Raw genomic sequence first — 12852 nt, 5'->3', positions numbered from 1 at the left:
AAAAGGATCCATTTTTCAAGATCTATTATTACAGAATTTTGTAAGAAAATTGATCCAAATGAGTCTTAGGCCCTCAAGAAACTGTAGCTCCTCCAATAAAAATGTGTCATTTTATTGGTAAAAGTGTGAGTTTTTATATAATTTTTTTTTTTTTTAATCTAGTGCAAAAAACCCCCGTAAGTTCATGCATACACAAAAAATAACTCAGTCAGTGGAAAGAGTTTGGGAAGCAGAAGCACTTTCAGAAGGTGCTTAAGGGGTGATAATGGATCACAAATTAGAAATGAGTTTAAAATGCAATACAGCTGCCAAAAAACATTACATCTGTGAACTAAAGGCAGCGTGGGAAAGGGACTGCCTTACAAAACAGCGAACTCTATAGATCTGTTAAAATGCAGATTGTTTATGGCTTTACTACAGTCGCAGTGAAGTAAATTTGCTAGATTGGATACTGGTAGAAGTGGAAGGTAAAAACAGCTAATTGCTCCCAGTATGTAAAACAACTAATTAAAATCAGTTTCACAATCTCTACACTACACTTCAGTTACAGTTGTGGTGGAATTACACACACACATCCCAGACTGTATCTCCATCAGAAAAAAGGTCCAAAAAAATGAACAAAAATGAACTTTGACCAGCACTAAATCATTAATTAGGGCTAGAGGCAGTTGTCTATATAACTCCAAGTTACATCTGCCTACTTTATTTGTTTATAAACTTTTGGAAACAGACACCATCATGGATGAGTAAAAGAAAACTAAGAAAAAAACCAGGCAGGGGTATCTGGGGGGAAAAAAAAAATCTACAAGACAGCACAATGCTCTACATTGCAAAATGGCTTGCCAAAGTAATTACACAGCTTTGAGAGTCAGTAGAAATGAATGATTTATAAGGGAATGTCCTATGTAGAACCACCTCACCACCTACCTTCAAGAAAACCAAAACAATTATTAAAGGCCTCCTAAACTAAACATTAATTCAGTCTTCAGAACATTTGAATTACTACCAAACACACATACAGAGAATCTTATTAGGGCTATAAATGCAGTAACAGACTTCAGTGCTTTTGAAGATAATAGAGTAACCATTGCACAAAATAAGCATGATTATTTATTCCAACAGATTTTTATAGCCACTTCTCTGCCTCTTCCCCAATCACATTCAAATCAGACAAAATAAATGCAAAGGCAATTTCAAGGAGATAGGGAGCTACAATGGAAATACTTCCACTAGCAGAGGCATTATGATTCTGGTCCTGAGTCTGCACAAATCATACTGATGTATGAATCACAAACTGATGGTAATTTCCACAGATATGGGTTTAGTCCTATAGCATCCCATCTCCATTTCAAGTTACCAGATATTCCAATTTTCAATGGCCGAACATTTGATATGTTCAAAAGCAAAAAGACAACTTTTTTGTCTTTCTGTCTGCAACAAGTTGATTTATCATATGGATTTTCCAAGTGACAGAACAAATCATGTTAAATCCAGGCCTTGCAGCAACAGGCAAGAAAAAGTCAACTTACGGTATCTTTACGGTTGCCAAATGCTACATTGCTCCTGAAATTAAATGGGAGAAAACATTCTGGCATGGCATTAAGCTGTCATGCATGTTTCAAGACACTCTCCACAAAATATATACTCAACTCTTCATAAAATCTTTTTTCTTTAATTTTCCAGATGAGTGGAAAGCAGGTTTAACCAGAAATCTGAAATTTGCATTTGGAGTCAGACTACATCATAGAAATACAGCTCAAATAAACTACCGCATTGATAATTTTGTAGGTGTTACTGAGGTTGATTTTATTATGTCTGCTGTTTACATACCAAGTAACACTGAGCTCTGGTTGTATACTACACAAAGTCTTTAACAAAAGTTATTTTTTTTCCTTGCTAAACAAACACTGGTAAGACATCTCTAAATTAGCAAAAACTAAGACTGAAATCTCACTGAAATCATGAGAAGCTTCAGTGTCAGCCTCACTATACATTAAATTGGGTTTCATAGATTCTACATTTCCAAAGTTAATATTTCATAAATATTCAGAAAAAAATATTTAACAAATACTTACAGGCAGTAGACAAACACACAACAACTGTATATCATTGGCAGTTCATCCAACAGCTACAAAAAGCAAAGACAACAAAACATGAAAACTACTTTTAACTTACACAAGCGTGTGAGTTAAAAGAGAAGTCTTAAGAAAACAGGAATTTTTAAGTCATTTGGATATCCATGTTCTTGACTGTACTTCAGCATGCAACAGTGTCAAATCCTGTTCAACTACTGAAAGCTTGCTGAATTAATAAGCTTATTGCCCTGAATCTTTTGACTACTACGTCTCATAAAAAGCCCACGCCTTCAAAGAATCATGCCATTTTTGCTGTTCATACCTCTTGAAACATTAATAAGAGTTAGTTTTGTAAAGTCAGATTGAGTAAGACCACCCCATTTATAGCCTGCTCAATACAGCTAGTAGCATTTTCTTCTGTACAAAATTCACAGAGAAACTGAAATAAAATTTTTCTGTAACACAAACCAGAATTTTAGCCCATTAGGAAGTACCCTGCAATATGTCTACATGTTTACCTCCTAATTTTGTAAATTTCTGACATTGTTTTAATTCAGACACAGGTCTTTTTGTTTGTTTGTCTGTTGTGGGGTTCCTGTTTGTTGGGTTTTGTTCTTTTTTTTTTTTTTTTTTTCCCCTAATTATGATTGCCATATAATGTTTTATTGTGTTAAATCATTTTTATACTTTGGGAGAAGACTGGCATATTACAGCTAAATGAGCTATTTCTCCAGGAACCTGCCACCTTAATAGAGATGGAATTAAAATGGTAATCACAAGAGAGGTGATTTCTCAAGAAAAGGTGCACTCAAAATTCCAATTTATTTATCATTACAGGGAAAAAAAATGTTATTCATAGCATCATTTTCTTCTAAAACTTCTCAAAGAATATTAAAAAATTTCTGCTCATAAATATAGTTAAACTTACCTGCTCTTGTGAACGACTGAAAATCATGAAAAAGCATAACAAATGGGATCAATGAAGATTCACTAACTCTGATTTCTAATATGTTAAGCAAACATTAATTGTTGTACATCTTAGAATTGTTACACCAGTTTTGTCTCTTTCCTAAGAAAAACAAGAACTGGATGCAAACAAGATTTTGATCTTTTTCCATCATCACTTTGAAAGCTGTTGATGGCCATGTTTGTACAGAAATTACTTTCCTACTATTGGTACAGGGTACTCAGCAAGTTCACAATCATGTTTTTCTGAATAATTAGACACACTAAGAGGAACAGCTGTAAAGTCAGCCTGATTCCGCTTGGTTTGGGAGAATTTTTCTAACTGCACAGGCAAAAACTCTCTTTTAGTTTTGAAATTTCATAGTGGGGGAAAAAAGCGATCTAGTTCTTTACAGAAGAGAGATGTCTTAGCCTGAGTGTGAACTATTAGCTTTTTAGAAACTTCAGGAAATGTTTCACAATACTGCTAAACAGACCTGCAGAGTAGCTGCCGCTGAAAAGGCAGGTCTCGCTTCTTCCCCCACGCTCCCACTGCTTCCCTTGAGCGAAGCACCCATGCTCGTCTGGCCCATGGTGAGCCAGATCCAACAGTTGATCCATCTCATGACTAACCTTGCAGAAAAAAGGTTTAAACCCCTGAATCCATGCATGATAGGGTCAGGGACCGCAATAGGTAGAACAAAGGAAGTATCAGGAACACGGATGGCATCTGAAGTTAACAGGCATGTTAGGTGACACCTTGCCATCACGCTAGTTTATATTTGCTGTGATGCCTTAGAGAGGAAAAAAAAAGAAGCAATAGCTGAATTCAGCTTTATACTAATAGTTATTATTTATTAATTCAGTGATATGCTTTACCAAATCTGATAAGAATTAGCTGCAGGACTAATTCACGCAGCTCTTTAAGAGTGTGAGTCATTTAGGGCCTCAAAAAAGAAAAAAGGGGGAAAAAAAGAATAAGAAATACAATATAGCAAAATTTTTCAAATTTGGACAGCTGATTACACTCTTAAGTTTATATGCTAGCAGCATCTCAGGGATATAATGGTAACATCAAAGAGCCTCTCAAAAGATCCAAGTCTGAATTTACTTGCAGAAGACAATAGCTTCTGTATCCAAAGGAATTAATGCTTCCAGAAATACTGCCAAACAGCATGTCTGAACACGTCTGAACAATGAAGAAACAAGGATAGAAGGAAATTTGGTGAGCTGATTTTGCTGGTTAAGTACACATTTTGGATTCTTGAGGAATGTACCATCAAGCAAATTCACACAAAAATAAGAGAGGTGATTGCTTCAGATGTATTCTAAGTAACTTTCAGAAACAGAAGCTTTCACATTTCTTCTAATTAAACAATCTGAATTGACCGTTTACAGTATTAAGATTGCATAACAAATGTAAAAGAAAGATCTATTCAAACAGCTACCAATGCTGACTTTTAATCGTAACAATAGACAAAGTGAATGAGAAAAGATTATTTACTGGTTGAAATTTTTCCTCTGTGGTGATTCATGAGCTAGCAATCAAGAGTAATTACGGGCCACTTGCGGATTTCACTTGGCTACCAAAATAATACATGTACTTTCTCTGCCTCGCATGAAGCCTTTTACACAGTTGGAAAGATGATACAAGGCATTCCTGCTCCCCTCATCTGCTTCTGCCCACCCTTTACTTCCCACAGTACATGGGCCCCTTGGTTGTTCTGATGCAACATCAAAACCACATGGTAAGTAGCAGCAAAGTGATTTGGATTAAAATAGCCCCTACACACACAAGAAAACCCCCCAAGACCCCCACCACACCTAAGAATGTTTTAAGTGTAGATCATTTTAATGATCAAGGTTTCAGAGTGGCCTTGCTAACCTCTGCATCAGTATAAGAAAGAGGATTTGAAACACTGGTAGGGTTAGGAAGAAGCAGCTGAGGGAAGAGAGATGGAAAGGCTGAAATTCAAGGCAGTTTCATCACTGAAGAGAATGTAAGTAAATCACACCAAGTCAGGAGGGAATGGTAAAATGGATCTAGAAATTGCATTTTTCATGCCAAGAAAAGCACCAGATATTCTTACATGGTGGCAACAACACACTCCATGGAGGCTGACAGCCTCTGGCACATGCCAGAGATATAAAAAACAGAGCATTATGGAGACAAACATCGCTACAGATTCAAGCTTCAGACACTATACTTTTGGTGTCCACATACACAGCATCTCAGGTCCCATTATGATCAGCAGAAATCCAGGACTCAATTCAGTTGCCAGGACATCAGTACCCATTGCCATCTGAGACACTGTCATCTCCAATACACCCACCCAAGTCTGGCAGATGTGACAGTGGGGTTCTAAGAGACCTGCACCTTTGTGGGATGGCAGCTGGAGGCCAGACAAAACACTCATGGGGTCTAAGATGACACTAAACACCTATATTGAAACAAATTTATATTATTCAAATTAAGACTGCCACTTGAGTCTGGAGAACGACTCAGCCCAGCTGACTGGCTCTCTAAATTCCACTGACTTAACTGTATTTCCACTGGCTACACTGGGAGCAGACTGCTTTTAAATGTAGGTTTCTTAATTTTGAACTGAATCCCACTTTACCCTCACTTCAATTCAAAGATGAATCTCCTTAATCTTCTCAGACCTAAAACAGGACAACAGGACAAGACTCCTTGCGTCCCTTTAGAAAGTGGGAAATACCAGGAACCAATCATTACACCCAGTGATTTATCACAGAATGCCTTCTACCTGAGAATAAGAGAGAGAGAGAGAGACTCAACTATTGCTACTCAGCAGATACTGATTTCCACATTAATGCTACAGGTACATCTAGATAAATAGAAAACATAGTAGAAAACATTAAATGAAAAAAAGGATACAATAAATAACAGTATCTCTACTCTATACTGGTTGCTATTAAGCCAAAGCTGGGGGAATTTTAAAATAACAACTCAAGTAAAAATATAGTATGACTTCCCAAAGGGTAAAGTGTCTTCTACCAACATAAGCAATTGGTTATAGTTCTTATTTTAGGTGCAAGTATATTTTCCTGTATATCTATTGGTGGAAAATATCTAATGAAACAAGACCTGAGCTACTCTCTCGTTGAGAGGAGTCATGTACAATGAGTAGATTAACTCATGTTATACGAATTTCATCTAGTCAAGAAATGGCAATGTGACTATATAGAGATAAACACATAAAATGATTCACAGCTACTTATCAATGCTCACCTGCATTTCATACTTCAGGGTCATGTGGAAGCACCAGGATCCCAATCCCACAGCTGTAAACAAATCAAAACTATGGTTAACATAGAAGCCTACAAGTAAAACTTTCAGGTACGTTATCTTAAATGCATGAACTTTATTGGGAAAAATAAACTAGAACATCAGCATCCCATTTGAGTGACAAACTCCCAATCTTCCACAGCTTTCTACTTTGCACTTTAATCACCAGTGAGGTCCTTGCATTTGTTTTTTGGGGGGTGGGTGTCCTCTTTCTCTCCTCTCCATACTGTCTTCTATGAACTGGTGCAATCTCAATGAGGATAGGAGTGGAGGAAACCCAGACTGAATGGAACATTATCATTCTATTTCTCTTTTTCTTTTAATTACATTAAGATTTATCTGTCTCAATCCTTCTGTAATGCAAAGCATCATTCAATAGCTAATACTCCTGAAAGCCTGGGATATTTCTGCTCGTTGTCCAGTTTTAAAAAGTAAATTTTACATGGAGTTTTTTGTCAGCTTTAGAAGCAGCAATGAATTGCTACTAGAACTTAGAACTAGAAATTCAGGGTAAACAAACTGCATGAAGTATGGATTCGTTTTGTGAAACAAGATTGCCTTTTCAGAGTCACCTTCTTAGAAGCTCATCTTTCTATGTAATGATTTTTATTTATTTGAAATACTTTATTTTTAAACTCTGAATTTCCTGCTAAAATTAATTTATGAGATACGTATTTGCCTGCACACAGCTTTGTCAGTAAGACAAGGAGAATGTTTCTTGGAAGTCAGAATCCGCTGTTTAGAGCAAAGCTGGTATTTAATGTACCACTCATCACTTTGAAATGTTATCTGTTAAACACTCTCATTAAGCACTGGCTCATTTTTATTTTGCAAGAACAAGTACATTAATGCTATGTCTTGTCTTCCTTCAAGAAATTATGTTTTACATCAGACTCTGGTTTCAGAGAAAGCCAAGTAATTTGCACTCAAGCCTCGATCACTGGCTACTGCTGCTGTGCTTTGCTGCAAGATTATAACCTTTTCTACACACAACAGTTAGATTTCACTGATGTTTAAACAGATCTCTATCTAAAAAAAAGTGCATTTTGTAATGGATGCCCAAGTCAGTTGACAGACATGTGGAGATGTTTCTTTAGATGCTATTAGACTAAAATTGTGATTATTATACTTACCCAATGAAATGAAATACCTAAGCATGGAGCTTTACTGAAATACAAAATTGTAATGCAGCTACATTTAAAAACGTATTGCCAAACATTTTAATGTCATTAATTCTCTGCAAAATTAAGCATGGCTGTCTACCAGAACATAAGCAAACATATGCACTCCTGTAAATTCTGATTAAATTGTTTTGCTTCTGAAAAGTCTTTCCAAACAATAAGCAACAGCTGTTTTTCACCTTGAGATTTTAATGAGAAATTCTCATAGCCATTTTTCTATGTATACAGAATCTATTACAACTACTGTTCATTCTGAAGAAAAAACCCGTTAAAATTGTAATTAGAAGAGTACCATCCATTACCCTGGCTGTCACAGCAATTTCAGTATCTTCATGACTCAAACAATTAAAATTTGTAACGAGTGTAATTTTGAAATATGGTCAAAATCATTGCATAAGAAATTTCAACTGATTTTAAATTAAAAAAATGTGGGGTTTTTTGTTTGTTTGTTTTTGTTGTTGTTAATGGTACTGGGGTTAATAAATATCAACAATCAGCCACTGAACTCCTCCCCTTCCTCCTGTATGATTAGAAGCAGTTATTGCTAGATTATGTTTCCTTTCCAGTCTTTGCAAAAATCAAGAATGCTGCAGATATTAGTGTTTCAGGTCATTAAACCCATAACTACAATGAATTTCTAAAAATAGTTTTAAAATCTCTTGCTTCTGTGTAATGATCACACTTGGCATTTTTTTGACTATGAAATTTTACTATGCATTGGAGAACAATGCTTTAATTATATTGTGTAGCAATAGAATAGTTATCCGAAACATGAAAAGTTTACAGAAACTCATCATATGGTCCTTCCTACAATAAAAACCTCTACTGGAAATGGCTGTAATACTGCTTGCTGCAATCTTGACAGAGCTCATGAGCATGGTCAGGTCTGATTGGTATTTAAGTGCATTCAGCAGATAACCCAGGATGTTACATGACTTCGAATTATGTGACTAGATTATTCAGCAGATGACATGCTCCCACTCAAGACTGCACAGACAACATTTCCTCAAACACTATTGTGGTAACTATGCAAAAAAGCAACTTTTTTGAAGAGACGGTTTAAATGAAGACTAAAGAATGAAACAGGATTCTTTACGTATCCCATTTATACCTGCTTATTGCAGAGGCATAACTTAAAAAAGGTATGTTTTACATTGCAGAGGGATAACTTAAAAATGTTTTACATCTAGATGTAGAATGAGCTAAGAACCAAGTTTCTCATTTGCTGCTTTTGGCATACGTTATATGTTAACACAGAACTGTGCAAAAAGCTTTATGAATCTGTTCAAAAAGAAGGACAGAAACTGCATTAAAAGATGATGAACTGAACTGTAGCAGCTGAAGCGCATGTCATATTCTGCTTCACTAGCATCACTATGTAACTGGTAAACTGCAGCAGAAGGGAACTAATATCTAATACTGCACTCACTGGGCCAAGAGCTGTGGTAGTCAGAGTTGCTGTCTCACAGCTTAATTCAGGGTTAGTGTTCAGTACTGAAAACATTGCAAAGAAAAAGAGAAAACACCTATCACATGCCAAGGATCGCAAGAAAATCTTTATTTCCTCTGCCATTCCCAGAGTACACTTCCTTTTTGTCACACTTAAAAGTCTAACTTGTGAATTTACAAGGGACTTGACATCTGTGGTAAAGGGGTTTAATACTTAAGCTCAAATGTCTTCACATGTAGCTTCTACCTGCAGTTCTACAGGAATGCAACTATCTTTAGGTATACTTTTCATCACATAACTTCAGGTTCAAGACATTTCTAAGCAGAATTTACTTCGCAAAAACCATTACAGCAGTGAGATGTTGTACCAGCTTTGTACTTTTCAAAATACAAGTCAACACGATCACTGCAATTACACCCATTCCAACAGAAGCAACTTTCCCATACCGCCACTGACAAGCTGAGCAGTAGATTTGCTCCTCATCTTGTAAGTAGGGGTTACAGTTTTTATTTTAGGCATTTCCTTTGTCAAAGGACCTTAACTCACTGAAAGCTGCGTATTGGTTAGGAATAACACCACCTGAAGCAATACCATTTCTTCTCTAACCACTGTAACTCACTTTTCATAGATACTACAAGTCTCTCAGCAGTTTTTACATCAACGAACCTCTCAATTTACAGGGCATATAGATATATTATATCTTAAGCACAGAATACACATGAAGTCACAACATTAAGAGATCACTTAAAAAAGACTGGAACTACAAAGTCAGGTTAGCTGCTATATATAGAGTAACTTGGGGTTTTTTGTCCTACAGCAAACACAATGTATGGATACTACCAGTTGATAAAATAGTTGTGTTTGTGATGACATGAAAGCAATGCATCTGCAAACTTTACTTCATACGCAATTATTTCACTGTGCTTCAACACTGTCAAAGATTTTGGGGCAATATCCATGCTAGAAATAACCCGGCATTATACATGAGATCCAGCTCCATATATGAAACATATAAATTCTCAGGATTTGAACCCTAGAGGGACACAAATATCCCCTATGAATTTTTCAACAGTTGTAGGAAGAATCAGAAGTATCACATAGCCAGTGATAATTCATTTCGATCTAAGACTATCCATCAGCATTCAACATTCTTATCATAAGCCTAAAGCCTTTATAGAAAAAGCAGTTTATTAGGATTTCATAGATGTGGTTTGAATTTAAACTGTACAGGAACTGTATGAAAACATTCCCAAAGAAGGATGCTCCAGGTGCAAACACCTTTATTAGGTATCTACACATGAACTAAGTGTCAAAGCTTCCACAAAAGAGAATGGCATTATAAAGAGTAATGCTGGTGGCAAAATACAAGGGGATATTTTAGGATGAGCCAAATGATTCGCTATGCTTTACTGTCTGCAGTGGGAAGCAGTCCCCTCTGAACAGGTAGACACATGCTTAAGTGTTTGAATCTGAAGCTGAATTCCAGCTGTGGTTTCTTACAATGATAGAACCCAACTTAACGACAACGTACTGCATCATAAACAGTCAAAGAATGAAATAAGATGAAAAAGGAGAATTAAATGAACAATTTTTATTATTTTGTTTTGTAATGGTTTCCCTCCACAGTGTAAGAGACAGGAGAGACCTTGGTGACTGCAAGAGTACAGCTCGACAAGTAAACTCGAGCATGGCTGGGACTGTTCCCAGATGCTATAATGGAACCATCTGCACTAGGGAATTGTTAAGAGAGTCTGCGGTGTGAGTCTGGCCTGCTCCAACCAGCACAGCCCAGCAGCCAGGAGAGTCCAGGACCTGTGCCCAGCAGGGAGTTTGCATGCGGTCACCTTGTTTTGGAGGCTAAGATGAACAGACACGGGCTGTTCCACGCTACTTGGCTTCAGCACTCAGGAATGTTCCCAAGAACACTGGATTTACTACCATCGCTGTGGCCTGAGCACCTTCTCTATGGCTGCTAGGTAAGAATAAGGGAATTAACTTTGACTGAAGGGCTTCTAGAAACTATTTTCAGAGATACAGAGTTTCACTGGAAATTAAGTTCTGTAAACTGGTTTGGAGGTCCTGTGGCTACAGCCAACATAGAAAACTTCTTGCATCTTTTTCTTCCTCCACTTTGGCACTGCTTGAATGACTGAGCCATATTAAACAGGCCAAAAAAATACAAAACAGAACAATTTTAATTTCTAAAAATTCCTAATTTCAAGTAAAGCATCTAATAAAGTATATAACTCCACTGAATGCCTTTCCTTATCTTTTTAGGTCCAAAATGGTTATACTCTCTTTTTAAAAAAACCAATATATTAATATAGAATAGTTTAATATATTGTTAATATGTAATATTACATATTAATAGTTAATAGTTAATTTTGTATGTTTATATATTAATATTTTAACATATAGTGGTTTTATATATACTTTTTATATAATTTTGTTAAAATCAAGACAATTCTAGAATATGAACCATTTGTGAATCATAGTTTCCCAGGATGCATGAAGAAATTACATATGCTAGAACCTGCTAAAACACCCCAGCATTGTAAGGAGCCATCCAAAAATAACCACTTATTCTTTGAGGTAGTGACAGTCTGATGATTTTTTCCACCTAATTCCTGAGATGCAACATGCTAAAGTAATTGCCCAAGATTGGTTTTCATCATTTATAGCTTGATTAAATAGCTCTCTAAAGCTTAAAAATTGTATCCGGTTCCTACTGAGTTTATTGACAACGTGCCCTTTGAGCTGAAAGGCAGCAGAAATAAGGGCTGAGAACAGTGTGCTGTATCTCAAAGAACTTGCTGAAAAGTACAACTCAGTCTCAGCACCAGAATGAATAAGAAATTTATTTGAACAGTTATTTAGAAATTCCCCTTCTTGTCTTGCCAACTTTGGATCTTAGCATGTATGTGAAATGAACAGTGCTTCCCTAATTCAAAATGCACTTGGTTCAAAGAGGAAATAAACATCAACAAAAGAAATTGTGGGATATAAAGTGAAGCACTGAACATGGTGTGGTAAAACACAAAGGAACTGACAATCACCTAAATGTCTGGAAGCATCGAAAAGAAACAGCTGATTTGGATCAAAAATAATGTCTAGAAACAACACTTCTTATGTTCTCAAATGCTTACAGATTTAATGTCCGCTCTGACAGCTGTCTTTTAACATCTTTTAAAATCTTAGTAATGATTCGAAGTTGTTAAAACCTAACTAAAGTGCCCTCCCTTCCCCCCTATCTTCATAGCAGAATTTGGTAAAGAATTTCTACTTTACAAAAGAACCCTTAGACACTACTAGCTAGTTAGAATCTCTGCTAATACAGTCTTCAATGAAGCATGGTGCCTGAAGCGAAACCAGAAGTTTCTGCTAAATTCGCTATCCCTTTACAGATTAAGTCTATACTTGTTAGTTACAAATTAAGTAAGTAGAGGGAAATCTGTTAATAAATAAAATTACTGTAAGGGAAAGAATTCTCTCTGGTACTTTCTTACAAAAAGAAATTTCAGTATGCTTACTCTATCTCCACTTCTGTATGCTTCTCATTCAGTCATGTGCACAGAAAGAATGCCAATGTTCCTGGCACATTTCAGCTATACTTAAAACTCCGTTTATCTTCTCATTTGCTGCTTTTATTCTGTAGTAGAATAAATGCTAAGAGGTTTTGATTCTAAATCATCCCATTCCTGTTTTTCACTGAGAAACTATAAAGCCTTCTATATTCCTTCACATCTTTCAACTGCTGTAAAATAAGTCAAGCATTATGAATAATGAAGCAGAGACAAACCGGAAGAGAGACCTTTTGGGGAGTGACCTTTAATGTCAGGTTCCAACATGTGAGTTAAAAATCAAGCCATGCAAGCATTTATCACTTCTGAC

At 36.2% G+C, this 12852-nt stretch overlaps 1 protein-coding gene across 1 annotated transcript in view; it reads right to left on the bottom strand.

Moving 5' to 3' along the window:
• The window catches only part of ACER3 (alkaline ceramidase 3), a 52419-nt gene that overhangs the window by 17572 nt on the left and 21995 nt on the right, over window positions 1–12852 (bottom strand). The window contains exons 3-4 of the mRNA XM_042792802.1: window positions 6274–6326; window positions 2076–2128 (exon numbers count right to left, since the gene is read on the bottom strand). Of these exons, the coding sequence (XP_042648736.1) occupies window positions 2076–2128; window positions 6274–6326 (106 nt within the window). The remainder of the gene's footprint in view (window positions 1–2075; window positions 2129–6273; window positions 6327–12852) is intronic.

Source organism: Tyto alba, unplaced genomic scaffold (genome assembly GCF_018691265.1).
Source record: "Tyto alba isolate M040663 unplaced genomic scaffold, T.alba_DEE_v4.0 Super-Scaffold_2, whole genome shotgun sequence".
Lineage (NCBI taxonomy): Eukaryota > Metazoa > Chordata > Aves > Strigiformes > Tytonidae > Tyto > Tyto alba.
This window is presented reverse-complemented; position numbering and strand designations above follow the sequence as displayed.